The sequence below is a fragment of the Pseudopodoces humilis genome, chromosome 10 (assembly GCF_049639895.1).
Source record: "Pseudopodoces humilis isolate 2021_Gansu_Grassland_sample_001 chromosome 10, ASM4963989v1, whole genome shotgun sequence".
In the NCBI taxonomy this organism is placed as follows: domain Eukaryota; kingdom Metazoa; phylum Chordata; class Aves; order Passeriformes; family Paridae; genus Pseudopodoces; species Pseudopodoces humilis.
In genome coordinates this window covers 557,501-583,993 of record NC_142209.1, presented here as the reverse complement: position 1 = coordinate 583,993, position 26,493 = coordinate 557,501, and the positions used below count along the sequence as shown (strand labels likewise).

The 26,493-nt window shown below is 47.6% G+C and overlaps 1 protein-coding gene across 1 annotated transcript in view; it reads left to right on the top strand.

Moving 5' to 3' along the window:
- Nucleotides 1–20,886, top strand: part of TEDC1 (tubulin epsilon and delta complex 1) — a 67,049-nt gene extending 46,163 nt beyond the window's left edge. Inside the window, exons 7-8 of the mRNA XM_005528724.3 lie at nucleotides 377–589; nucleotides 19,668–20,886. Coding sequence (XP_005528781.2) covers nucleotides 377–589; nucleotides 19,668–20,021 — 567 coding nt within the window. The 3' untranslated portion in view covers nucleotides 20,022–20,886. The remainder of the gene's footprint in view (nucleotides 1–376; nucleotides 590–19,667) is intronic.
- Nucleotides 20,887–26,493: the final 5,607 nt, after the last annotated feature.

Genomic DNA, 26,493 nt, shown 5'->3' with positions numbered 1-26,493 from the left:
CCCTGGTCATCCCTTTGTTACAAAAAGCCCTGGAAGTGCATCCAGGCTCAGGATTTGAGAGGAAGGGCATATCTAGAGCTGCTGCAGTGCTGATCACCTCCATCTCAGGAGTGTTACTTCATGCTTTAGTGCAGTGGAGAGTAGCTGACTGTGCAGTGCTTTCTAAAATAAGCTAGGTTAGCAACATAAGTTTTCTGTTAACTTGGAAATATGTTATAGTGAACTGAGGGGGTTCTCTCTTAAAATAACTCTGAAATTGTGGAGATTTGTATATTGAGATGGCAGCAGTGAATTCCTAGCAATGAATTACCAGGAGGAGGGGGGGGAACCATTTTAGCTCCCGCTGAAAAGTAACTTTTATTGTTTTTTTGTTTAGGAAACTGTGTTGGATAACATGGCTGAAGAGGGAAATATGTGTGAGTCCCAGGATGCTGACGTGGAGAAAAGAAGGCTGCCAGAGGTGACCTCCAGCTGCCCCTGGGCTGACAAGCTGACTGGACAGATGGACAGACTCTCCAGGGACCTGGTGGCTCTCCAGGAGCAGCTGCAGCAGCGTGTAGCTCAGAGAAAGGCTGCCTGGTGGGAGAAGGTGAGGCTTGGGGTGCTCCTGACCACTGGAGGTTTTTAGCATCCTGCCTTTTGCAGCTCTCTGCCCGTGGCCCATCCCAGGGCAGGTCCCTGTGGCCTCTCTGTGCCACCCTTGCTGCAGTCACGGTGTCACAGCTGCAGCTCCCTGCTGCCCACAGCGTGCCCAGTGCTCCTTCAAACACAGAGCAGGCATCTGTGCTGAAACAAAACATTCTCTTGGAAGGGAAGGCTTCAAAGGCTAGGTGCTGCAGAGGAGAGGAGAGAAGAGGAGGAAATCATGGCAGCCCCCAGAGGGGACGGATGCAGCAGGCTGATAGCAGCGGTAATGGTTACAGTGAGAAAATAATTTACAGGGAAAGAGGCCACAGCTTGTCGTCTTTCATTGAATTAGGAGTCTTTGAAAAGTCTGATGGGGGAAGGAATGAGAGGAATTTGAAACCTGTGAAGTGAGGGAAGAGACTGAGCGCAAGATTTGATGGCAGAACAGCCTGGCTGTGGGAGGCTGGCTGTGGAGGAGAGCAGGTGACACGAAGGAAGTGGGCCTGCTATTTGCTGTTCAAGGATGGGGAGACACTGGGGAGCACCCGGAGCAGGTGGTGGGGCACAGATAAAGGAGATGGGAATGTAGATGTGGAAGGTGAATCTGAGTACCAACATACTGGCACAAGGAGAACAATGAAAATGCAGGCATAAAAAACTGGAGATTCTTTCCAGGCAGCAAATGGAGAGAAGGCTTCCAGAGAATCTGCAATACCTGAGGCTGGAGAAAAAGTGAAAGAAACAGTTGGGACAGACAGAGCAGTAATAAAATTGCTGTATCACCACTTTGTGTCTGCCTTTACTCAGGAGAGGGTTTTTCTAGCCCTGAGTATTTGATTTTTTGCCTTTTCAGGACTCAGCAGTGTGTGGTTTTAGATTGGGATGTTGGTAGACAGGATTGCAGATCAGCCGACAAAATGGGAAATGGCAGAGTGTCAGATCAAAAAGTATTTGCCCAAGAGTTCAAAAGGCATCTGGCATGGAAAAAGTGTGTGGAGAGCTAATTGCTCTCTTCCACCTTAGGCATAAGGAACTAATTAGGATCAGCTGGAAAGGGAAGGCAGAGGGAGATGCTGCTTCACACAGAGTACAAAACTTCTTCCCACAGGGCACCGTGGGTATAAGCAGCGAACACGGATTTGAAATCTGCTGTACACATTCTTGGAAGTTGAAATCCATCAGAGACTATAAAATATGCAGATACAAATTGCAACCTTATGAGTTAGTGGGAGAACAAATCATTGCAGGCTGGGGGAATATTCTGAGGAAGTATTTGTATGTATTTACATTTGTCTTAGAGTCTTCTCTGGGCACTTACTGTCACTCACTGTCAGTGACAGGGTACTGGACTAGGCAGATCTCTAGAATCATCAGATTTGGTTGTTCCTGGGCAAAATGGACATGAATGCTGCGGGACAACCTCGAATTCTAAAAATAAAATTTCCAGTGCATGATTTCTAAAGCAAGATATGTTCTGACTTCTCCTACATGTAACAATATACATGCTGTTAAATATGAAGTTAGGTATTATGTAATATCACACTCTTTTCTTTTTATATTTTTTTTATTTTAATACTTAAATTTAGGGTTTTTAAGTCCAGAAATATTTAGCTGATGACTTCTTCTTTGAAGTAGATGCACTGATTGGATTCGAATAATGATTGGTCATGTTCCAGTGTTTCTGAGATTTTCTGGGTGTCATATGAGTTTGTGACTGTGATAAATGGAGTGCTTCTTAAGTGTGTAGTTAAAAGGCTGGTTTAGCACAAATGCCTTCTCTTCTACACATGCCCTGGAACAGAATTGTTTTGTAATGCTACATGACAGCATTTTTTGGAATGCTTGGGGTCAGATGACTCTCCATCAATCCTCTTTATATCAAGCCTTGCTTTGCATAGTGCTGCTGCTTGCGTGATGCTTTCTTCCTGTGGCCTGTCCTTTTTTCCCCAGCCAGGATACCTGCTGAACACAGGCTCCTCTATCGACTGTATGTTCCTGACCCCTTCTTTTCCCTGCAGAAATAAGCTTATCAAATCTTTCCTTCTATATTATTTTTTTAATCAAACACAGAGAAGACACAGCGGTAGCTGAAGCCGTTATCTCTTACTCTGTATCTTGCAGCCCTGAGACATCTGGAAATTATCTTGGCTCTCACAGGCATGCCCAGCTGAGGGACAGCACAGTTTATTACAGCTCTTATGTCCACTGCCTTGTACCTGACAAAGAACCCGATAATCCGCGGAGTGTTTGCCTCTGCTGTTGCCAGCAGGCCCGGTGCCCGTGCCAGGCAACTGGGTAGAAACTGTTGTGAGCAGGAGAATTGAGAGCACGTGGTGAAACGTGATGCACTGGGGGAGAGAAGTGAGGTTCCTGCCGAGAGAAGTGGGAGCTGGGATCTGCTGGAGCTCTCTGCAGCGACCAGCGCGCGCGTGGGCACGGGCGGCCGCACCGCTGCCGCTTCATCCCGGTTGCAGACGGCGTTTGGTGAAGGCCCTGGGAAGGTTCTCAGCAAAAATAAACTGCCCACGTGGCTGTCTTCCCTCTCCCCCACGAGCAGGCAGCAGCAGGAAGCCGGGAGGAGGCGGCTGGGATGGGTTTGTGGAGGTGGTCACTGGTGGAGCCAAAACCCAGGCCGTGTAAAACCAATGCAGGGCAGCATGGCGAGGTGCCCACGTGGAGAGAGGAGCCTGAATCCATAAAAAAAACAGCAAAGGATTACTGAGGGCCCTTGTGCCGAGTAGTGAAGTGGTAAAATGTCAGAAAAACTGCACGGAGATAAATCCAGGCTAAGACATCCAAAGGGAGCATCATAATTTTACACGTGTTTCTTCAGGCTGTCGTGGCACGTGAGTGAGCTCCGTGGAAAGGTCAGCGGTCAGAAATAGCAAACTGGATTCTAAAACTGTTAGGGGAGTGGAAAAAAAACAAAACTTAAAATATTCCCATCTGTTTCTGGAATGTGATGTGTGGTGCTAGTCCCATTCATAAATTAAGAAAAAAAAAAAAAAAGTGTTTGAGCTGGAAAGGAGCCCAGAGGGGATGCAGTGATGACCCAAGCTGTGAAAGGGTTTCTCTGAGGCCACTTTCTGGGCTCCTTGCATAAGAAGAGGAGAGAATGGAGAGGGGCATCCCAGTGGAGCAGGAGGAAGCATTTTTTAATGTTCTTCTGATGCTCCTTGGTTTTTGTGATGGGTGAAATGGCTGAACCTAGAGGAAGTTACTCGACCTGCTCTAAGACTGTGGATTGGGCTTGAAAACCAGTTGAAGCATCTTTCATTTAGGAAAGCCTGCAGTTGATTCATCTATTTATTTTGGACTGTGTAGAGGTATTTCAGATGTGTTGAAGTCATTGCTACTCCACGATGCCTGGTTTGCACCACTAAACATAATTTCTTACAGTTCAGGATGTGGTTTCAGGGGCAATGAATCTATTTGTTGAAAGTTTGTGCACTGTTGTTCTGGCAATAAAAACTATCAATCTTAAGTCTCTTAAAATTAAGAAAATGATTTTGCTTTTTTTTCTGGTTTTTTTTCTGTTTTTGTTACATTTTTCATTTCCTTATTTTCTTTTGTTTGTTTCTGCATACCCCCAGCTGTTTGTTTGGTTATGTTCTTGGAATGACCCTGAAATGACTTAACCTTTGGGGGACATTCACTAGAAGGAATTTGAATGCTGCCATGGGATTTGGGTGATTAGTAAAACCCTGATTAATAGGACATTTTAACTGGATACCCATCCCTAGGCAGCAATGTGTTCAGTATCTTGGAGGAGAAAAGGCACATGACAGAGGTGTGATCTGAATATGGGGCTTGCTTTCTGTTAGCTTTGCTCTTTTCTGTGCAGTACTGGGCAAATAATCATTTCTTTGGTGACATTTTGGGGATCTGGAAATGATCAAAAAGAGGGGGGAAATGGTTAAGTTTTAAGAACATTTCTGCTCTCGGAAACAAACTTAACTGTAAAAGATTAAATCTCCTAATCCCAGAGGAGAACTTGTTTGTTTGCTTTTTTTCCTTTCTGAATATTCTGTTGCCTGCTCCTCTGTTAGAGGGGAGGGTTTGATTTCAATCTGTGTTAAAACATTTGGCATCCACAGGCTGGAATGCAGAGTGTTTAACTCCAAATAGTGATTGTTCCAGTTTGCATCACGGGAACACTTGTACCATTCCCAGCTTTTGTTGAAACCTGTGATGTTGTATCCTGGGACCCTCTGTGTTCTCTTGCATTTAAAAGCAAGCCAGGCTCCTTTGATTTGCTGGTGTGATTGGGATGGAGCCTGCTCGTGCACACATCTCTGAGGCACAGACCAGGAAGGCTTAGAGCCATTAATCTGGGCTAGAACAGGCTCTTTCCACAGCAGAATTCCACCCAGAAACTCTGGGGGCTGTGCCTCCTTGGCTGGTGTGTCTGAGTACCCAGGTGAGACTGCAGTCCCTGACCTCCCTAATCACAGTGGGAGAGCACTGAAACACACATTTTCTCTTTGTTCCTGTATTTTTTCTCCTAATGCATTTCCTCCCTTCCATTCAGCCATCCCCAACCTTCCCAAAGCCTTGCAGCTGCCTCCTGGATGGGGATGGGAGGAATCAGGGCTGCCCCATGCCAGGAGAGATTCCCTTTGGAGTCTCAGTCTGTTGGGGAGGGGCTGTACAGCACAGGGGTGTTTTGTTTTCTCTCCCTGGGGACAGGGTGGCCTGCAGGGGTGGCAGGGACAGCCTGGGGCACCCAGTCAGGTGAAGGTGCTGGGACTGAAGCACAGAGGCACTTTCACTCCACACCAAGAGTTCTGTGCTTCCTGTAAACATTTTGCCATTGCCAGCTCGTCACAGCACACTGCCAGAGACCTCGCAGAGTCTACAAAGAGAGCTCTTTCTTCAAAGGTTCTTACATTTATAAAAGACTAAATGGCTTTTGAATAATTTTGATTTAAGGCTTCAATATTTGGAACAGGGAAGCAGCTCCAGAAGCTGATGCTGGGACATGGTCCTACATCCTTCTGTGTGTGGCTGGGTTTTTTTTGGTTTCTCTTACCGAGATTGAGTTGATTTTTATCTACTCAGAAAAATGAACTTCCAAGGTTTTTCTTTATGCCTCATAAAGATTGGAGAGGGTGGTGAGGAGCTGTGGGTCCCTGGTAGCCACTGCTAGGAAAAGATAAAGTCCTGTTTCTCTCTGAAGCGTGGGAATGGTGAGGGGCTGGCTCCCGGTGGGCTGAGTTCCTTCTGCACTGGTGCAGGGCTGGGCTGTGTTTCCTCTGCCCTAAACCAGAGATTTGTGGCAAAGCTACAGCTGAGCTCTCACTGAAGAACTCTCTGGGGCTTGTCAGAAACACCTTTTTATTTTGGGTTTCTTCCTGTTTTTTTGTGAGCACACTGTTCCCGTTTCATCTTTGCTGTTGCTGCTGTTCACTGTAGCTCCCGGGGCTTGTTGCTAATATGAAGATATTAGTGTAGTGAGCAGTTAATTATCCCTGCTGTCTGGGGTGGAGGAAGTGGAGGAGTGGTGGGGAATGGCTCAGTGCTGGTGTATTTTCTCAGTCAGCATATTCCCTTTCCTGGTCCCAGAACGCTTCTGTGTTCCACTTTGTGTTTGCAAGGCTCCATCTGGAGCCCTGAGCAGCTGTCAGTGGAGCTCCTCATGCGAAAAGGAATCGAAGAACTAGCAAGACCACAAGAGCAGCTTTTGGGAAGTGCATGGTTGGCTGGGCCCAGATGCCTGGGTAGGGGAGCAAACCCACAGAGATCAACCAAAACATCCATCAAAGGAGCAGTGGGGGACACAGCCAGCAGGATGGCAAGGAGGGACGAGCCCACTGGCTCTTCCGTGCACTTCTGACTTAGATGTAGGATTCAATTTGCTGCTGGTGGAATTGCTGTGGCTCTAGCAGATTTAGGCTATTAGAAAACATGGAGCTGCTGCAAACAGTGGGAAGTAAATACTGATCTTTATAGTCACTCTTTGCTGTTGGATTTTCTTGCATTGGTTTATTTCTCACTCATCAATATTCCTAGCAGGAGATCCGGGGCTGCTTGTTTCTGGTAAGTGCCTGTAGAGATCCAGGTGATTGTCCATGGAAGGCAGCCTGCTCTCTCTTGTGATGGAAGGAGAGAAGGAATCACGCCCGTGCACCTGCTTCTCCTTTTGACAGCAGGATCTAAAATCTGCTCTAGACCTGAAGGCCCAAGTTAGCCTGCTGTAGGACTGGTGGAAAGTTACTGTACATAAGCACAGCTGGAAGATTGTTTGAAAGACTCTTGCTTGCTTCTGAAAACTCTGTGGAGGCTGGCCAGGCTTGAATAGTCAACGTTAAGCTTGCAGCATACAAAGGGTTGGAAAGATAAGTGTTTATTCTTCCTTTGCAGATGCAACTTTTTGTGCAGATTGCTGAAAGAGTGACGAGCTGTGAGACACAGGCACTGTGTGTGCCAGTGGCTAAATCAGCAAACTGATTTCAAACACACACAAAAACCCTAACTGGAAATAAATTACCTAGCTTGACATTTTTCATGGGGCTTATGTAGGCTAAAAGACTGCAGCTCCTTAGGGAGGAGAGGAACATTAAAAACTTGAGTGCCGTCTCCTGTTCTGTGTGCAGAGCTCTGGGCTTTGAAGGAAGCGTGGGTGAAAGTTTTTCTTGCTTCCCAGAAGATGCTGCTTTCCCTTCTTTTGCCAAAATGCAGAATGTTTGCTCAGGTGACAGGATCAGTTTAAGTATAATAAATAACCAGTGTTAATATTTCACTTGCATTATTTACGAAGATGTTGGATGCTGACCAAGGCAATGAAACACGTAATAAATGCAGCTGGAGAATTATACTCCAATAAATTTCAGATGAGCTTTATTTAACGATAAAGTATAAAAAAACCCCCCATTGCAATGAGAGAATGTGTTTTGCAGCCACTGTAAATGTTTTAGAGCATTTTTAAGAAATGAGTGTAGCACTTAGGCTCTCACAGTTAAAGCACACAATAAAACAAGGATGAAGACTAGGGATGTCTGCAGGGCTCAGATACAGAAGCACCACTGCTCTTTTGAAAAGCTTCGAGGCTGATGGGTGGGATTTGAGGGACCAGAAACCACAGAGCTGCTGGATTTTGTCCTGCAAGTGTTGAGGCACAGCAGCACACGTCCTCCACAAGGGCAGCACCTCGGGGTCCCAGCTAATTCTGGCTGACAGAGGCCGTGTTAAGCACCACAGCCAGAGGCTGCCTTTTAGCTAGCTCTCCCTGAAACACTGTCAGTGTGTTTTACTGCCCCTTTCCAAGGGGGTTTTGAGCTTGCAGGAGGTGCCTGGCTGGCTGTGAAGCTCCAGGCAGACTGTGGGGATGGGTTCCCCCTCTGCCAGCAGGAGCTGGGGTCACTGAGTGCTTTGCAGCAGTGCTTGGGATGTGGTTTGGTTTTTGTTGATGGTGAGCTGACAGAGGTGCTTTTAGAAGGATTCTTTGCATCTAGGCATTCAAAGCTCAGCTTTGCTGTTTCCTTTTTTCCTGAAACCTTGGCCTTGTTCTCTCAGTTGCCTGCCTGAAATCAAGGGTACTTGATCATAAGAGAAGAAAGCATCCACCTTGTTTCTGTCTTTGTTCCTTGTGCTTGTGGAAGAGCCGACATAAAAGTACATCTGTAATTTACTGTTGTCACATCTATTCTCTCCAGCCAGAAATGCATCTAAATAAAGCCTCAGTACTCTTCTGAGCTCCAAACTCACCGTTTTTCTTCATTTGACTGGCTCTCTGCAAGCCCTGAGAGCTGTTTGATTGTCTCCCTTTGCAGGCTGGCTGTAGGGGCTGGCCTTTAGCTGCTGTGAGTCACAGGGGCCACGCAGGCAGCCTCACCTCCACCACACTGCTGAGAGCACTGGAAGAGAACTGGCTTTAGGAAATGTCTGCACTGAACCTCTGAAAATGTGTTCTGTAGAAAATCTCCCCCTGGGAGTTGAAGTTCATTTTCCTGGTGCCATAGCTGTGGATAGGCTGGAATGGCCTTTGCTGCTGGGGGTGCACAGCTCCTGCCTTCCCTGAAAGCTGGGGTGGGAGCTGCAGGGCTGGCTGCTGGGGGATGTTCTGCAGTGGTCATGGAAAGCCCCTGGGAGGGACAAGGGACTCTTTTCTAACTGCAAACAAAACCAGTTTGGGGGTGAAGAAATCCCCTATAAGTCATGGAGTTTTGGGGTTTGTTTTTTTGTTTTTTTTTTTTTTGAGGGGAGGGCTTTCTTTTTATTTGTAATTGCTGGGTAAGAAAAACCATTTTCTGAAAATTTGCATGACTAGGTAGTGTAATACCTTCCTCTCATCTCTGTATTTTTGGAGTGGCTTGTATCATCACTGCTTTTGTTGGCTGTCCATACAAGGACCCCATTGCTTGAATTTCAAGTTTCACATCCTGTTCTCTCGAAGCAGGATGATACAGAGAAGTGCAAGGCTCAAGCAGCACTCTTTCTGAAGTGGCTACTTTCATGTTGTGCAGTGATGAAAGTATTCTGAAAGCAAAGTGGGACCCTCCAAGCCTCTGCAGGCCACTTAGATCTGAGATGATCTATCATCAGTGTTTGTCTCTGCTGCCCAAGATAAAAGTTTGCTAGAACAAATTGAAAAGTAAGTGAGCAATTTATTATCCAAAGCAATACTTGTCTGTTGCCTTCCTTTGTAATTTGTAGTTGTCAGGGTCTTTTTCAGAGTAGCACTTCAGCCTTTTTGCAAATTACTTACACTGACATATTCTGGTTTTCATATCATATATTTTCAGTATGTGCCTATTCCTACTTTAATTTCTGTGATCTTCTAATTGAATTCAAGGACTTGGGAAAGTCTAGAGATAAAACTGCAGTTAAAAATGAATGCAGTATGAGAGGCTGGAATGGTAGAACAGAACTTTTAAAATTACTGTAAAATGCTCAAGATTTCTAATTTGGAGAGGAAAATAGGGTTGTTTTTCCCCCCCTTCTTATTTCCAGTGGTGTGCATTCAGGATTGTGTGGCACATGGGACTTTCACAAGGCTGGGCTGTGTCTCCTTGCAGTTGCTGGTTGTTATAGATACATTTTATATTGTTGGCTTTTGGCAAATATTAAAATGAATGTTATGTGTATAAGAATGAGAAATTTTGTTGTATTAATATAGTTTTCTTTATTTCTGTTATTGATGAAATTTAGAAATAGTAGTATAATACATATATGTTAGGCTATAGCATAGTATTAAAATAAAAACTGCTTTTGTTTGTATAACCCAAAGATTGAGGAAAAAAAAATAGCTAGAGAACTCCTGCATTTGTAAACTATCTTATCCAGATGAAGACAGCAGTGCCCAGAGCTCTGGGGGAGGAATTTATTGCATTCCTGGTATCAGGGAATGTAAATCTCAATGGCACCAAGAAGATTGATCAACTGGGAAGGGGGCAAGAGAAAACTAAACAGAAGAACACCAAAGATCCAGAGAAGAATGTGTGAATATGTGTGAGAATTTCTGGATATGTAGCAGGGTTCTGTTTTTAAGGGACAATCCTTTGTCAGTGAGGTGAATGCAGAGACACCCGGCCCTATCTGTATACTTTACTTTATTTTTTTCTCCTAATTGTTTTTTCTATTAAACTTTTTAAATTCTATAAAAATTATGTGAACCTCATTTTTCACACTGGTGAAGAGTCTGCGAGTTTGCTGCTCCTGCTTGGAGCTGTCCCACCTCTCAGGCCAGAGAGAGGCAGGCTTGCATCTCTTGGGAAGGAGCTCTCAGGCTGTCCTGGGGAGCCTGAGAGGATTCATTTCCCTCTTGGGAGGCTCAGCACACAGGCAGTGCTTCTGTCAGTTGTGTTTTTGTATTGCTATGCAGAGGGGTATTTGTATTCTTCTGGTAAAGATGCTGGAAAATATGAATGTTCTTCTCTTTTCTTAATCCTGTATCCTTTTCCTTTACTTTAAGCTAAATTGACTTTTCTGACTCCCATCAATGCACTTAGAGACGTGAGTCTGAAGTACAGAGCCACTGGATTATCTTAAAGGAAAACCAAAGTGAAAAGCTCCCAAAACAAACCAAGCAAACCCCAAAACACGTTATCCATCCCAACAAGACCTCCTCATTATGAAATTATCTGAGTCAAATGCTTTAATTAGCATCTAGCTTTCCATTACTGTGCTCCCTCAGCATCTTTCCATTGGGGAGAGCAGTGTGGATGCTGATGTGGAGGCTCAGGGAGTGCTCTGCACTATCTGGTGTTTAATTGAAGAGGGGAGCAGCAGTGCCAGCTCTTCTCCTCAGATGCAGCTAAGGGTGTTCTGGGTATTAAAACTGTATTTTTAGTCAGCAGACCTGATCCTAGGTGAGATAGGTAACCAGCTTCTCCCTGGCTTCCCTGTCAGGTTGTTATGGAACAACAATAGGTGCCAGCATTCTGATGGTGAATGTCTTCCTTTAAAATGCATAAGATTGGAGATGCATACATTCCTCCCTAATTGCAGGAAATTGCAGATCCCGGCAAAATTTGGAATGCAGCTGCTTGTATAATTACATCTTCTGTCAGTTGCTATAGCTCAGCTTTATAGCCCTTCTAAAATATCTTCAGAGTTTATGGGACAAATAATGCCCCCTTTAATGTTGCTTTGGGATCACCCCTTTCATTTATTCACCACCAGTTCCAAAGGACTGAGATTTTTCCTCCTGCTGAACTCATAACAACTTGGTTAAAAATTGGTGATTATATTAAGGTGACATTTTGCTTTAGCTGCTGTAATTATTAAACAAAAAGACATCATTTGAGTTTCTTCCTGTTGCTGGGGTTGGGTTGAGTAAGAAGTACCAATTCCTGTACCTCAGGTCACTTTGATTTTTGTTTTATTCAAACCTTTCCATTTTATGGCCTTTGGAAACAGAGGGTAATGGGTCATGGAAAAGTTGTTAGGTTATTGGCAGCTAAGTGTTGCAGTCTGCCACTGGTCATTGAAGGACAGATCAGACCCAGATCACAGTTCAGAGTTTAATGAAATGTGCTGGCACCACTTACACCACAGCTGGGAAATGGTTGGAAGGGATTCATGGAAGGGTGATGAAGGAATTAATTTGGTCTGGCTTTTTGAGAAGTGAGAAAAGTGTAATTTAACCAAGGCAAAGTTCATAGCTGGACCGTGTTCTGCAGATTCCTGGGGAGAAATGGAATTTTGGGGGTGTCAGACTTCAGATGAAAGGTGGAATGAGCAGAGCCAGTGGCTGAGGTGGAATTTGCTGACAAGGGGCGTGTTTTGAACCATAATTGCATTTCACTGCAGGGGTAGTGCAGTGATAGGGTAGTATTTTGATCTGCTGGAGTCTGTGTTTAGAAACCCAAAACAACATGTTTCTAGTTTAACAAAATGTAGCAGAACATTGCAGAAATTACCAGGTGAGAGACTGTAGCCTGTGCTTTGTGATAGATTAGACTATCCAAACCATTCATTATGACTTTAATCCTCAAATGCATGAAAACTGGCATTAAATGGGCTATTTCGAGTCTCTTTGTGTACAATCAATGGTCTCACCAGAAGAAAGAAACCTCATTTAGGCAGGACAGTGTGGGAAGTCTTCAGCTATTAAAATAGAAAGTGATGGTTTCTAGCTTTTTAAACTGGTTAGTCTTGAGTGTGTAGAAATTGCAGCAGAAAATTAAAACCCTTGAAAGCTGACAGCAGAGAAGCTTGATTCAATGAGACAAGGTTTATAGAGCTGCAGTACTAACTCTCTAACTTTCTTACAGGCTTGAAATTACATTTGGGCAAGTTACTGTAAGACATGAATTTGAAATTAGGGCAAGGTGTTTTTTTTATAGTACAACACCTGCTTACTCAGTGTTGTAGTGTTTCCAGAACAGCTGATTTCAGATATTGCTTTTGCTTGAACCTGTGGGCTTTTGTATATAAGCAGCAAATGCCTTTAGATTATTTTCTGAAGGTTGGGGGCCTGATTTTCCTTCTCAGCAAATGTTTGAACTTTGTGGGCTCTGCAGGCTCCTGTCCCCCCTGCTCTATAATTTTTCCCAGCAGTAGGAGCTGCAGGATTTGGTTTTCCCTCAATTATGCATTCACAGCATCCCTTGAAATAGTGCCTTTCTCTGCTCCTCTGAGGCTGAATGGGTCACTGTCTGCAGCTAAGGAAGGAAAGCATTTGTCATACCCTCCACCACCATTGTTCAAAGAAAAAAAAAAAAAAAAGCAGCAAACATTTTTGTCAAAAGAAATTGGTGCCCCAGCCAAATTATTGTTTATTGTTAAAGAAGGCGAAATCCCTCACCCTATTTGTGTGTGCCAAAAGCTTTGTTTTTATGTCTTTGTGGTCACACAAGCCTCTTGGGTTGCTGATTTTTGTTCTGTACAAAGAGAAGCAGTGCTGGCATGTTCAGTTCCTCCTGTCTCTGATGATGTTTGAGACAAACTCTGCTTGGGCATCCTCTTTGGGTGCTGCTTTTCATGGCAAGGCGTGTGGAACAGCCAGGAAATCCTTGCACTGGAACACAAAGGGCTTGTGGCTGGGAATCCTGGGATCCCCCTGCCTGTTTTGGTTATATTCTACTTTCTTTTAATATTTGCAGGTATTTCTCCTGTACTAAGAGTGGACTTTGCTCTTCCCTCTACTGTGTCGTTGATACTAATTCTGCTTATTATTTCCTTTTGTTCATTTCTTTTGCACTTGGTGCTGTTTTCTCAGTGCTGACGAGGAGGGCTTTCTGAACAGTAGTCTGCAGATCCTGGTTTATCCCGTTTTGTGCATCCCAGGTAGACTGTGAGCTGGGATTGCAGCTCTGCAAGGCATCTCTTGGGGGGTGGCAGTGGAAAAAACACAAAGCTGTAAGGCAACGCGGGGTATAAATAACGATCCTTTATGAAGTGTCTGTACTGATTAAAGACAAGTGCTTGTGAGGTTCAGCCCCTGGACTGGTTTGGATTCCACTCTGGGAAGAGAGAGCTCCTAAAGCAGTGTTGTTAATTTGCCACTCCTGGTTTCCAGTGGCCAGCTGTCAGGATTTCTGCACAGCATCCATCCCAGCGACGTCTCCGCGCTTATCCCGCTTCGATTTTTCACTCGTAGATCTTTATCTAAAATTGATGCTTGTCTGTTGAATTAGAATCTGCTCAGTTCCCATGGAGGCTGAGAGCTCTGGGCAGCTCCTCCAGGCTGGAGATGTTGTGCTGTGCTGTTTGCAGCCAGGGTGCTGAGTGAACTGACTGGCCTGGCAGGTCTCTGCTGCTCCTGCAGTCTGACCCTTCATTAATGCTGTATTGTTATTAGTTATTGCTATTGTAATTATTTCACTTCATCCTTTTCAACTCCCCGGGCACGGGGGCCTTCTTAGACATGATGGGTTTAAAATATAACTCGGAAATGAGCATCCTTTAGGAATACAGAATTCTGCAAGTCAGATGCTATTTGGTGTTTTCAGAGTTTATGAAATGTGTTGGGTTATTATGCCCTGGTGGCAAAGGAGCATGACTTGGTGGCTTGGATATTGTGTCTGTTTATATTTCCTAATTTCCTTTCACTCCCCAGCCCCAAAAGACAAGATCTGAGATTTTTCTGTTTGTTCCTTGTGTCTGGGAGCACAAAGGAGGCTCCCAGGCTCATTGTGTTTTCTGGCAGTCGTCACAGTCTGTAGTATCTGCACAGCTTGGCAAGGAGAATTTGCATTTCATCCTCTGTGCATATGGGGTCTTCTCCCTGTTCATAGGGGAAATATGAGAGGAGGAGTGGACAGATAGGACTGGAGACAGAAAATGTGCCGTTTCTAGGCTTGTGCACTGTGTTTTTCTGAACAATACTGTTCTAACTGTTTCTGCAAAACTCCTAGAATAACATGAAGATATTGTGATTTAAAAGCAATGACACGATTCTGGTCTTCACCATCCCCTTCAAAAGAAATTCCAGCCATTTGTTTGCTGTTCCCTCTCTGAAGCTGGCAGCAGTAGGATCACAAAATGGAAATGCTCCTATGATTCCCCCTCCTCTTCCTGGAAGTAGAGGTTTGGACCTTTCCCTGCTGCTGCTTTTTAAACCTTCATCTCTGGCTAGTGGCTTCTTCCAGGGATGCAGCTGCGAGGCTTCCAGGTTCCTGTGAACCTGAAAATCCTGGTGTCAGGTCCAGGTTCATGGCTTTCAGCCATGTGAAGTTTTAACAAGCTGAAATGTTGACTCCCAGCATTTGGGGGATTGTCACTTTAGCTAGGCCATTACTGGAAATGATTTAAGTAACATGATGTGGTTATCTAGATCTCTTAGCATCTCTTTGGGATGTCTGGCGTGGTGGTTACATCCTCTCCGAATAAATTCACGTTCAGTGTGCTTCTCAGCAGAAAAACAACTGATTTATGCATAATTTTTACTGCACTTTTTATTAGTGAGTTCTTAAAAATGGGAGAGAGAGAGATTGGCTGCTCTGGCATGATCCCTATGGAATGAAACAGAGCTCTGGGAAGCTCATTGCCAGGGAGATGCAGGCAAATGTGAGGGAGCTGAGGGGCTGGAAGGTTGATCCTTTTTGAGGAGGGGTCAAGTGAGCTGAGTGTGGTGGGGCATCCAAGCAGCTGATGGAAGCAGAGCTTCACTGGATGGGCAGCAGGAAAACTGGGCCCAAATTGCCACATGGTCATGGGAGGTGAATGTGGGTAACACTGCTCTGGCCTCAGAGCTGTGGAACGTGCAAAGAAACTGGAAGGCAGCTTACTCAAAATCTGCAATTGTTCCCTTTGCCATGATTTGCCCACGGCAGTCATTGTTACAAGATTTCTTCAAAGCCAGAGGATTCCCAGGACAGGAAATAGTCTATAATATAGTCCTGAATAGTCTATAATAGTCCTGAAAATCAGCTATTCTGCTCAGTCAGACAGCTACCTTTGGGCAGAAGGCATTTCAGAGAGGGCTGGGCTGAGGAGGTGCTGGGGGAGGTGATCCTGTGTAGGTGTTTGCAGGCTCAGAGCCTCTTCTGTGCATTGGTGCAGGAGTTAATCCAGCACGGTGGATTAACCAAGCTGCCTGCTCAGCCTGCTGTTTGGGTGTGCCTCCCCTTTGCATGTTCCCCTTTCCAGCTCTGGTCTGGGCCCATCCTTTTCTGCTTTGGCTTGCCCATTTTCCTTAAGCAGGTGCCAGCCTGAATGGTTTTGTGAAGGCAGCACCCCAGTGATGTCCCAGGGAGATGGCGAATCCTTTCCATACCTGAGGCAGGTCCTGCCTGCTGGCTTCCAGAGGCCACCTGTCCGTGCCCCCCTGCAGCCAGTGCTGCATTCATTGTGTGTTTATTGCTGTTTTACTGCAGTGCCTGTGGCTATGGCAGCAGGATCTGTGCACACTGCAGCCCCTTGCACTGTGCCAGCTCTGGGGAGGACAGCCCAGCTCCCTCTGGTCCCTTCTCAGTCTGATCCCAGGTGAAATATTGCTCCCTGCAACTCCACTGGTTTGTTGGCTTCTCCTTGGAGCATCAAAGTTATTACGGTTTTCCCCTTGGCTTTTAGTTCCTAACACCTTTTGAAGACTGAAGTTATCAAAAGGAAAACACCTGGGCACACTCAGGGCAGTTTGGCCACCGCCCTGGCCCGAAGAGCAGCCGTGGAACGAAGAGCTGGGAAGGGAGAAGCCAAGCCACTGCAGAGCAGAAGATGCTGATTCTCCATCAGCTGATTCCCTGTGTGCTTGGAGTGGAATTTCTCCAAGTGCATCCCTTTGGGATGAGGATGGTTCTGTACAAGTGGAAAAGATGATCATCATGTTGTTGTATTTATTTGGAGAGGATGTGCAGCGGTTTTCAGACAGCACCACGCACCTAATTGGGAATTCAAATTCCAGCTGGTAGATTGAGGCTGAAAGGCAGAGCTGTGGGATAGAAACGGGCAGGCACAAAATGCTGAGGCTCCTAATCTTTTACAATATGTTTGTTTAATACAAAGTGGTCTACTGAGATTGTTTTGCAGAGTAGAATAATCATTGTGTGCTGACTAATGGGAGACAGCAAGCTGTTAAAGAGCATCAATTAACCATACAGGAGGAGATTATTGAGTATTTTCACAGGCATTCAGGATGTGAAGAGTAAAGGATATTGCTTGAAGATAACCCTTGGAGATTTTTAGCAATTGAAATCTATAAACTGCAACAAGAGTATTTGTGGCCATACATATGTTTGCAGAGCCTTCCAAGAGGAACAGAGCTGGAGTCAGCTTTCCGACTCCAGATTGTGCTGATAGGAAATAAACAGTGCTTTGCTGAACTTGTGGTCTTATTTAATATTGATATTTTTTTTAATTTCCCCTCTTAAGTTGATCTAATGTTATCCCAGGAAATACTGGCCCTCTTTATGGAAAACAGCATGTGCAACATCCTTCTGACACTTGGGTGTAGGCTGTGTTCCACTTGTGTTTTCCTGGCTGTAGGGCTGTTATCCTTGCCCTTACATCTGCTCCTGCTTGCCTGTAGTAATTCCTTTCCCTGCTGCTGCTGTGGGTTAGAACTCAGTGCACTCAGAGCTGAGAGGAGCATGCTGCTCCTCCATCATGTGCCGTGCTTAGTGGATAATAAAATTCTCCAGTTTTGACTGGTGGGGAGTATGAAAACCTATGTTTCATTAAGAATGCTTTTATACAGCCTTACTGTGCTTCTACTGGAGTTTAATGGGAAAAATAAATAACACCTTGTGGGCTCTGTTTGCTGAGTGATGTTGTTGTTTGTAACTGACGGGAAATTTTTCCCATCCTGGATTCCAGTGTTAAATCCACTTTGTGCAAACATCATTTTCCATTTATTCACTGGCTGTGGGGAGACCAGATAGAATTGAATTTATTTTTTCAGTTTTGTTCCTTCTGAAGTGGTGTTAGAGAATTGCACCTCAGTTATTCTTACAGCCAACAGCAAGAGATGTCCTTGGGATTCCCTGGGGATTATGGTAAAGAGGGACCCCTGATTCTTGGACAAGGACAAAGATAGACTTCTCTCAGCTTCTATTCTCTGTTCAAATGCCTTAATCAACAGAGGTCTCCTTTAACAGATGGTTCTGCATCGATAAAGCCTTTAATGTGTTGGTAAAAATTCAGAGAAATTTACTCCTTTGCTGATTTGATTGATTTTCTTAATCTTCTTTAAGCAGAGGCTGAGGGGTGAGAATAACTCATCAGAAGACCATGGAGAGGATTAATTACTTGGCTGCAAAACTCATGAAGATATTCTGAAGGAAGGTGTGGGATGAGTGAGCCCAGTGAAGTTGGAGTCAGAGGAGGAATTTGTGTGACTGCAGCCGTCACACCTGCAGTGTTTGATTGGAGAGAGTGCAGACTGATCCCCTGCACGTCTCACATCCTTCTGAACTCGTTTCAGTAATAAACCCCCCCTGATCTGGGGGATAAAAATCCCTTTTCTCTCACAGACAGCAGCTGGTCTGACCCTGAGCAGCTGTAGCTCGACAGTGGGAGATGCTGCAGGTGCTTCGCTACCTTAGGACTCTTGTCCTTGCAGCTGGGGCTGCTTTGAGCTCTGCCTGATCTCTGATGCTTCAGAGAGCTGCCAAAATATCCCTGACTCTACAGGGAGCTTGTCAAAGCCGTGATGTCTGAGGCACTGAGATCTTCATGCAGCTCTGCAGATTTCGAGCCCCAAGGAGCTGTTCAGCTTTGCCCAGGGGTGGGACAGCGAGGGGCTGCAGAGCGATTTCAAGGCTGCAGGGGGGATCATTAGCACTGAGCTTGACCTGAGCTGAGCTTTGGCCAGAGGATTCATCCCTGGAGCTGCAGTGAAGCATTTCATGGTTCATTATCCTCACAGCAGGAAACAGTGTCTTACTCTGAAGCTGAATATCTTAACTTGAATTTTCATCCATTTGATCTCCTTATGGCTTTGTCAGCAAAGGCTGATCTCTCCCACCTTTTTTCCCCACTTCCTTTTAGGAAGTAAAACAAACCACGTATCTGTCTCCATGAATGGAATGTTTTGAACTCTCTAAGTTTCATATTCTGAGGTTTTTCTGGGCTCTGGGTCACTGCCTGTGAATCCTACTCTCTGTTTCCCTGTGGCTTTTTGAGGCACAAACTCCAGAGCAGCGCACAAGTCTCAGGAGAGCTCTGGGATTTGGGCAGGTTGCAGAGGCAGCATCGCTTTTGGGAAACTTTGCTGCTTTTTGACTGAGTTGATTTGGCAGCTTTTTGCCATAGCAGAAACAGAAAATCCCATTGGGCCAAGAGCCATTTCCCTGTGGGCCTTAGCAGGGTGCCTCTTTTACAGATATTTCCCCACTGACAAGTGCATTTTGAGATGAGTCACTGAATTCATATTTAATCCACTAGTAAAATTGGCAAGGCAATTACCATCTTGCAAGTTCTTCAAATCAAATTGTTAGAGAACATTAAATCAAATGCTTTGGAAAAATCCCAGTATATACAATTGCTTTTATAATCCAGACTGTGATGCTGTCACAAGAAAAGCTTTCATTTTATTGGGGCCTGTCCTCAGTGAAAGTGTGCTGCCTGGTACTCATTTTGCTCTTGGCCTCTGCTTGTCTCTGCTCCATTTTTTACCTTTTCCTAATTGTTACCCCATAATGAGAGCTGAGAATTAAGGAATTGCTCAGTTACAGTTGTCACCCCTACTTTTCAGCATTGCCAGGTGCAGAAAGCACTTGCAAAAGGAAATGATGCTGTTGTTCTCGAGGCAGTCAATCTGTTATGACAGGCTGGTGGCTTGGAGCAGGACAGGGATGAAGGTCACTCTGCTGGCTCTCCCTTTTGCTGGGTTTTGCTCTGAAGCCCACGCACCCACTCCCCAGCAGGGGAAGCCTGCAGAGCCTTGTACGTAAATAAATCATCACTGGAGGGGCTGCTGGACTGGCAATCTGCAAACAAATGACTGCAGGCAGCTCTCTGGGTACTGAGACCTGGCTGAAAGCTGGTTTAATTCAGTTTATACTGACACTTCAGTTTACACTCACACTTGGCTCTTCTCTTCAGTACATCCTAGCCCAAATGTGACGTGTTGTGTTGTTTCCTGGGGGGAGGATTGCTTTCACAGAAATGTACCATACTCTCTCCCCTTGCTGTTCTTTTTCTCCCCTCTACAGGTGGCAGCAAGAGAGGAGCTACAGAAGGAGAGGTTCTCTGCCACTGCCAGGAAGGTACAGGAGAGCGTTGAACTCAAGCTCAGGGGCCTCACATCCCTCGGTGCTCCAAGGAGGAACAAACCGCACGGCTCGAGCAGGCTGGTGCTGCGGAGCACAGGGGCTGCCAGCAGAGCAGGCACTGCTGCCTGTGCTCAGGAGGCTGCTGCAGCTGTCAGTGCTGCAGAGGTGCTGGCAGAGCTGCAGCTGAGAGAGGCCAGCCTGCAGAGAGAGCTGCAGCAGCTGCGGCGCGAGTGCCGGCGCAGGCTGGATGGGATTGCGGAGGGCTTGGAGGGAGTGATTTGTGTCTCCCCCTGAGCAGAGAAACCTGGCTGAGAAACCTCAGAGAAGCAAAGGAGCAGAGTGGCTCGGTCACGCTGGAGCACGGGCTGAGGAGCCAAATGTAATTTCTAATTCTTGAGCCTGGGAATTGTAAGTTGTGCCTGCTCTGGGAGCTGTGCTGGGGCCACAGCCTCGGTGCTCTCCCTGCAGCCCCGTTACTGCTAACCTTGCCAATTAAATTCTGCCTTAGGCCTCGCTGGGAGTGTGCATAAATCTCCCTTTTATCTTGTGGATTTCCAGTTCTTCTGCCAAGCACTGGGCTCTTTCTCAGTGCTCAGCTGCTAAGCACGGCGTACACTGAGGCTGTGCATTGAAGTACTAATTGCATTCAATATTTTCCAGCAATTGGAAGAGTTCATTAGTCAGAAAAATCCGAGTGTTGGAGAACATGAAAAATACCAAGGCTTAGAGAGATTGGAAATATTCGAGAGTGTTGTTTTAATTCAGCTGCTTGGAGTATTTGTGGCAGCTATAATGTAGTCACAATAAAGAAAAACAAATGCCTAATAATAAATAAAGCACTGCACTGATTTCATTTACTGGTGTGATGCACTTGAAGTAATTGGGTTCTCAAAGAGAACAAACTAGAAACCCCTTCCATCAGGTTATGAGTCACAAGGAGATGGATAACTTATGGACCTGCTGTAGGAGGTTTCTGTGATACAGAAATACAACCTTAACTTCCAAGCTTGAGGAGTCTCCAAGCTCTCTCTGCTCCCTTGGAACAGTGAAATGCTTTTCCTTTGGCCTTCATTTCCAACCCTTTTCTGGTTTGCTTTCACCAAGGAATATTTTTATATTCTAGTTGGACACTTTGAGGAATAAATAATATTGGAAGAAACCGGTCTGCTTTTCATTTGTGGATTGCTGTGAGCAGTGGGATTTCTTCTGTCTGGGGGAAGCAGCCCCTGGGAGCAGGGTGTTTGTGTGTGCCGTGCAAGGCTGTCACTCACAGCAGTGTTCCTGCTGGCACCAGCACTGACACACAATCCTGGAGCAGAAAAACCCCCTGGGACTGGCAAGATCCACGTCTGGGGCAGGTGGTCCCAGGCTGCTGCTCCTGGAAGAATCTCCACAGCTTTCAAAAGCCAATCCACACCACTCTGCTTCCCAAACCCTCTCTGTAGGTGCAGGCTGCCTGTTTCAGGCTGCTACAACTTTGGGCAGCTCCAGGACTGCTGACATTTAATGCATGAAAGGACTCATTCAGACACAGATTTCACAGAAAAGTATTCATGAATGGGAGCAAAGCAGTATATCCCAGAACTAACAAGAGTGGCAGCACCATTCTCCCTCTCCTTGAGTATTTTATATCCTCCTTTAGCTTTTATATGAGGAAATTTTCATACTGCATCGCATTTAGGTTTAAAATGTTGCCCTCAGAAGATCTTTTCTTCTCCTGGGATATTCAGCAGAGAAGAGTGGGCAAATATTCTTGAGCATGGCAAGAGCCCTGAGATTGAAGTGCAGGTCTGGCTTATGCCCTGCTGTGGCTTCTCAGGGCTGGCTCAGTGCTGGGTGCCAGGATTTATTGTCCTGCTGTGCACCTAGGGTGACAGGAGTCACTTGGGGATGAGTGATTCCCTGGGAGCACGAAGCAGGAGGTGCTATGAGGGCTTGGTGCTCTCCCACACCGAGTTTTGGAGGGTGATTTTTCCTTTTAAAAATCACAGCACCTCCCTGGGAGCTGGACACACAGGGCCTGAGCTCTGCTCATGCCTTGGTGACTGGTGACAACTTTTGAGGCATATCAATGCCTCTGGAATGGAGCTCTCCAGTCCTCGTGAGCCATCAGCTGTCTCTCTGCTGCTGCTGGGGGAATGATGAATGATAAACACCACTTGAAAGCCTAAGAAAATATCCCTGGGTTAACACCAGCTGCAGTGAGGGCAGGAAAGTGAACTGAGGGACCACAGTTACACTTAATGTGCTACAAGCTCGGAACAAATGGATGTTTGTCACCTCACACCGTTACCATGGCACTTGTGGTGTTTTCCTTTGGCCACTGGGGCCTGGCCCTGTGTCAGCAGCTGAGGATGCTGCAGAGGGGGATTGCTGCCCCAGGAGAGTTGTGCTGTGCCCTGCTTGGTGTGTGGCAGGTGCTGTGACAGGAGGAGGGTGACTCAAGCACAGCCTGCCATCCACGGGCTCCTGCAGCTTCTGAAATGTGAAACATCACAGAAACAGAGTGCTGTAAGCACCCACTACAGGCTGAGAACAAGCTGTTAACAGGTTTGCCCTTTGCCATACCTCCATGGGTTGTCGCTCCCTTGTGAAAGCAGGGGATTGTTGATGGAGTTGAGCAGAGAAGAGCAGTGGCTCTGGGAGCTGTGAGTGCCACACTGTGTGCAGTGAACTCACGTGGTGGGGGAAGCTGCTGGTGACGCTGTCCAAACATCTGGGGTGGGCAGCAGGGTTTGGTTTGCTTTCTGCTTTGTTTGAAGCACTTCTCCTTGTTGGTGCATCCTGAAGGGTGCAGTTTGGGCTTGGATCCTGTTGGGAACTAAGTGATGCTGGAAAAGCAGGAAACCAGGGTTAAATCAGCACCTGGCGAGGCTCAGGCAGGGAAGAGCTGTCCCAGATGCCCACCTGGGGACAGCTGCCAGCACAGCCTGTCCATGGGAAGCCCCTGTCACAGCTCCTCCTCACAGGGCTGGGAGCCCCTGGCCTTTTGCTCTGCTGGTGCCTCACTGCAGACAGGTGAGATGCTGCTGCAGCCTTTAAACCACACCCTGCCGATGGATTGTTGTCCAGCAGAGCCTTAAGAGGAGTTTTTGCAGGATTTGTGTGCGTGCAGGCTCTGCTGGGCCGGCATGGAGGTGTTTTACACAGTTTAACCCATTGCTCTGATGTAACTGGTGCTCGCTTTCCAGGCATCTCACTAGGAAATGGAATTGGCCATAAATCCTGAATTGGCTGATAACTCTGGCTCACACTGTGTGGCTGGAAATGCTCCTCCCCAAATAAGTGAGCATCATTTATCCTGCAGTCAAAACAGGAGGTTCCTGCAGTCACCGCTCCCGCCAGCGCTGCACCTGCTGGGAAATAAGGGCTGCAACCCGTGTTTAAAAATAAGAGTGGCTGTGAGCAGCTCTTCCCAGCCTGGAGTGTTTTGGGTTCCCTGTGGGATTCCTGCGCCGGCTCCTGCTGGAGGATGAGCTGACAGCAGTTGGTGTGAGCGTGTGTGTGCAGCTCAGTGGGAGTGAACACATGCCTGATGGTTCAGCTCCCTCTCCTCTGACCCTCAGCCTCCTGCAGCGAGAGCCTCGGCTCTTTCACCCTCACGCTTCTCCTCCCGGAGCCCACAGCTCGTATGGAGCAGTCTGGCAGGGCTGCTGCTCCTCAGCTCAGCCCCAGCCCTGCTGGCTGTGTCTCACCTCTAGGCTGGGAAAATCCTTGTCCTTGCAGCCCCTCGCACCCACCCTGTGTCCCAGGCCGTGGCCAGATCCCTGCTCCCGTCACAAAAGCATTTGTGCTGCTCAGGAATGGGAGGCAGGGAAAACAAAGGTGTGCACCCTTGTCTGAGCATCCATTCTCTGCCTGTCCCAGCCCCAGCCTCTGTCTCCGATGGGATTTGTGCTCACAGCAGGCTCTGCCATCCTCCCCCAGCCATGAGCCAGCCGTGTGCCACTCATCTGTCACCTTTCCTGGCAGCAGGAACCCTCCCTGCCAGCGGTGCCACCTTATTCCCAGCCTGAATTTAGGGCCTGCACCCGCTGCTGCTGCTCTGGAGAGCTCTGTGCTCGCCCAGAACAGCCCTGCTGGAGCTCCAGCTGGGCCCACAAAGGGCCTGCAAGCCCTGGGCACGGGGAGGGGCACAGCATGGCCCCCCCAGGCAGCCAGGAGGAGGCCAGGCTCTCTTGGTGGCTCCTGCTTTCATTTAGCATCAAGGACAGCTCAGGAATATTTGAGCGTGGCTGCCTGCAGAAGACAGCAGCGAACGAGGGATTTGCTGGGCTGGAGTCAAAGCAGGCTCTCGGGCCCTGCTAATGCTCTTCTTCTCCCATCTGACCTTATTAAATCAGCCTGGTTGTTCCACAGGACGCCTCCTTTGCTCTTCCAGCAGCCCCAGCTGCTCTGGAGGCAGCAGAGCTGGGGATGCTCTGGGAGGAGGACGTGGCTCAGTGGAGCAGGCCAGGGGCTGTGCTGGCCCTGGGCCCGTCCTGCAGGAGCCACCAACACCCTTCATCTTACAAATACAAGCCCAAGGTAAAAAAAGCCGGCATTTTCTACCCTTCCAACTGCTCAGTTGGCAAAATCTCCAGCGCTTGGCGGGGCTGAGTGGAGGAGTTTGCTTAATCCTAGCAGCCTCTCGTCCTCCACGTGGCACTTGCAGCTTTCCTGGGCCATGAGGCAGCGGGTGCCAGGGCTGTGCTGCCAGCCAGGTCCCAGGAGGACACGGGGCACGAGGGATCTGGCCATGGAAAGGCAGGGCCAGCGCTTTTCCTGGTGTTCTGTTCCATGGAGGCTCCTTGTTGAGCCAGCCTGGCTGGGCAGTGTGGGCTGGGAGGTGCTGCTGGCAGGGAGGGATGGCAGGCAGGTGAAAGCTGCTGTGTTTTCTGCAAGCACAGGGATCTCTGCCCCGGCTCTGCCCATCCCTGGACAGCCTCAGGCCCTGGAATAACTCGGTTTATCCGGGCTGCACCATTACTGCCATGGCAAGGCTCAGCAGGGAGAAGCCTCAGGCTGACCATGGGCTCTGAAGCTCATCCTGGGGCTGGCACAAGGTGGCCAGTGACTCCTGGGGCAGGGGTGGCCCCTGGCCCGAGGGAATGAGCCCTGGCTTGTGGAGCGAGGTGTGGGCGAGCCACGAGCCTGAGGAGGTTCACTCTGTATGAATGCTTCGCAGCCCTGAGATGTGACATTAATTCATTAGTGTCCTCTAAGTAAAGGAGCTTTCTAATTAATTTTTATAGAAGCATCTTTCTTGTTTACACTGATTAATATTAAAAATGCTAATATGTGGTTTTTAAATGCTAACTGCTGGCAAGGAGACCACACTACCACCCTTGATTAATGACACAGTGCCTTCTCGCTCCCCAAACCCCTTTTAAAAATGAAAATACACTGTAAAGCCCCCAGTGAGGGGTCCAGGCTGCCTGGGGGCTGGGGCAGATGTCCTGGCCCAGGCTGTGTGCCTGAGTTCTCTCCTGCTGGGGCAGCGTGCCCAGCCCGTGCTGTGCACGCTGATGTCTCCCATTAAACCCTGGCTCCCTGCACTTTCAGGGCCTGCATTCATTTCAGCCTTGTAGAGCCTGAAATAAATCTGCATTCCCCCATTTTTGCTGCTACCCTCTGGAGGCCAAGGCCAGCAACCAAAGGCGTCGTAACAATCAAGCTCGACTGCGAGTTATTTGCTCGGCATCGTTGCGTCTGCCAAACAGCAATATTAATTTTGTCTCTCAGTGAAGGAAATATTCTGCTGATTAGCCACGGGGGCAGCATTTGTTCTAGAAATCAGCCTTTATTAGGCCTTTAGATGATGCTGTAATTCATGTTGCTAAGTTAGGAAGAGCTTTTCATTGACACGTTGGGGTCTCCAGCTGCCGGGCTGGGATGGGCACAGAGCTGGAAAGGTGAATGAAAAGGTTGGGACTGGAAGTGCTGTGGGGAAAGGGGGGCCGCAGGCTGGGCAGGGACGGTGTCATACCAAGGTGCCATCCTGGGAGGGTCCTGTGGGGACAGCCAGCCGGGGATGCCCTGCCCCGCTGCTCCCCTGGCACCTGCGCTGGGGACAGGGACCCCCAGGCTGGGAAGATTCCCAGGGAGAAGACCCCAGCCCCAGGGGTTGGAGAACACACTCTGTGCATGAACACGCTGCTGCCCACCAGCCACAGCCCCTGTGGCCGTGGGGACGGGGGTGGCAGTGGTTTGTGGTCCCACAGCAGGGCTCTCTCACACCCCATGGTGCTTTATAAAAACCAGCTCTCCCACCCCCTTCAGGAGAGAGCCTGGGGCCGAAGTTTTGTGCTGCTGGTGAGTGTTTAACGTAGGCATGAAATCCTGAATCTGCCCTGAGCAGCTCGTGGGGACACCCCCTGTGCCAGCTGCAGCCCAGCATTGCTGCCTCCATCCTGTGCTGCTGCTGCTGCTCTCACACAGGAGCTGCCCAGGGCTCTGCCTCCTCTGCCAGGGCAGCACTGCTGTGCCTGGAGCCCCTGGCAGCTCCTGCAGTGCCACCAGCAGTGCCCTGCATCTTCCCTCTCTCCCAACAGCATTTCCTCCAGCACAGGAGCGTGGCACCAGGCTCTGAGCTCTGTTTCTCTGCCAGGGACCCAGCAGTGCCTGTGGCAGCCCGGGGGTGGGCACAGGTGGGAGCCAGCTTCCATCCCCTGGCTGCTCAGGGGGAGGAAAATGCCCTGGGCAATGCTGAGGGAGCAGATGGAGTTGAATTTCTAAGAGTAAAGATGCTTTTTAAAGTTGGTTTTTTTTTTCCCCCATCAATTGC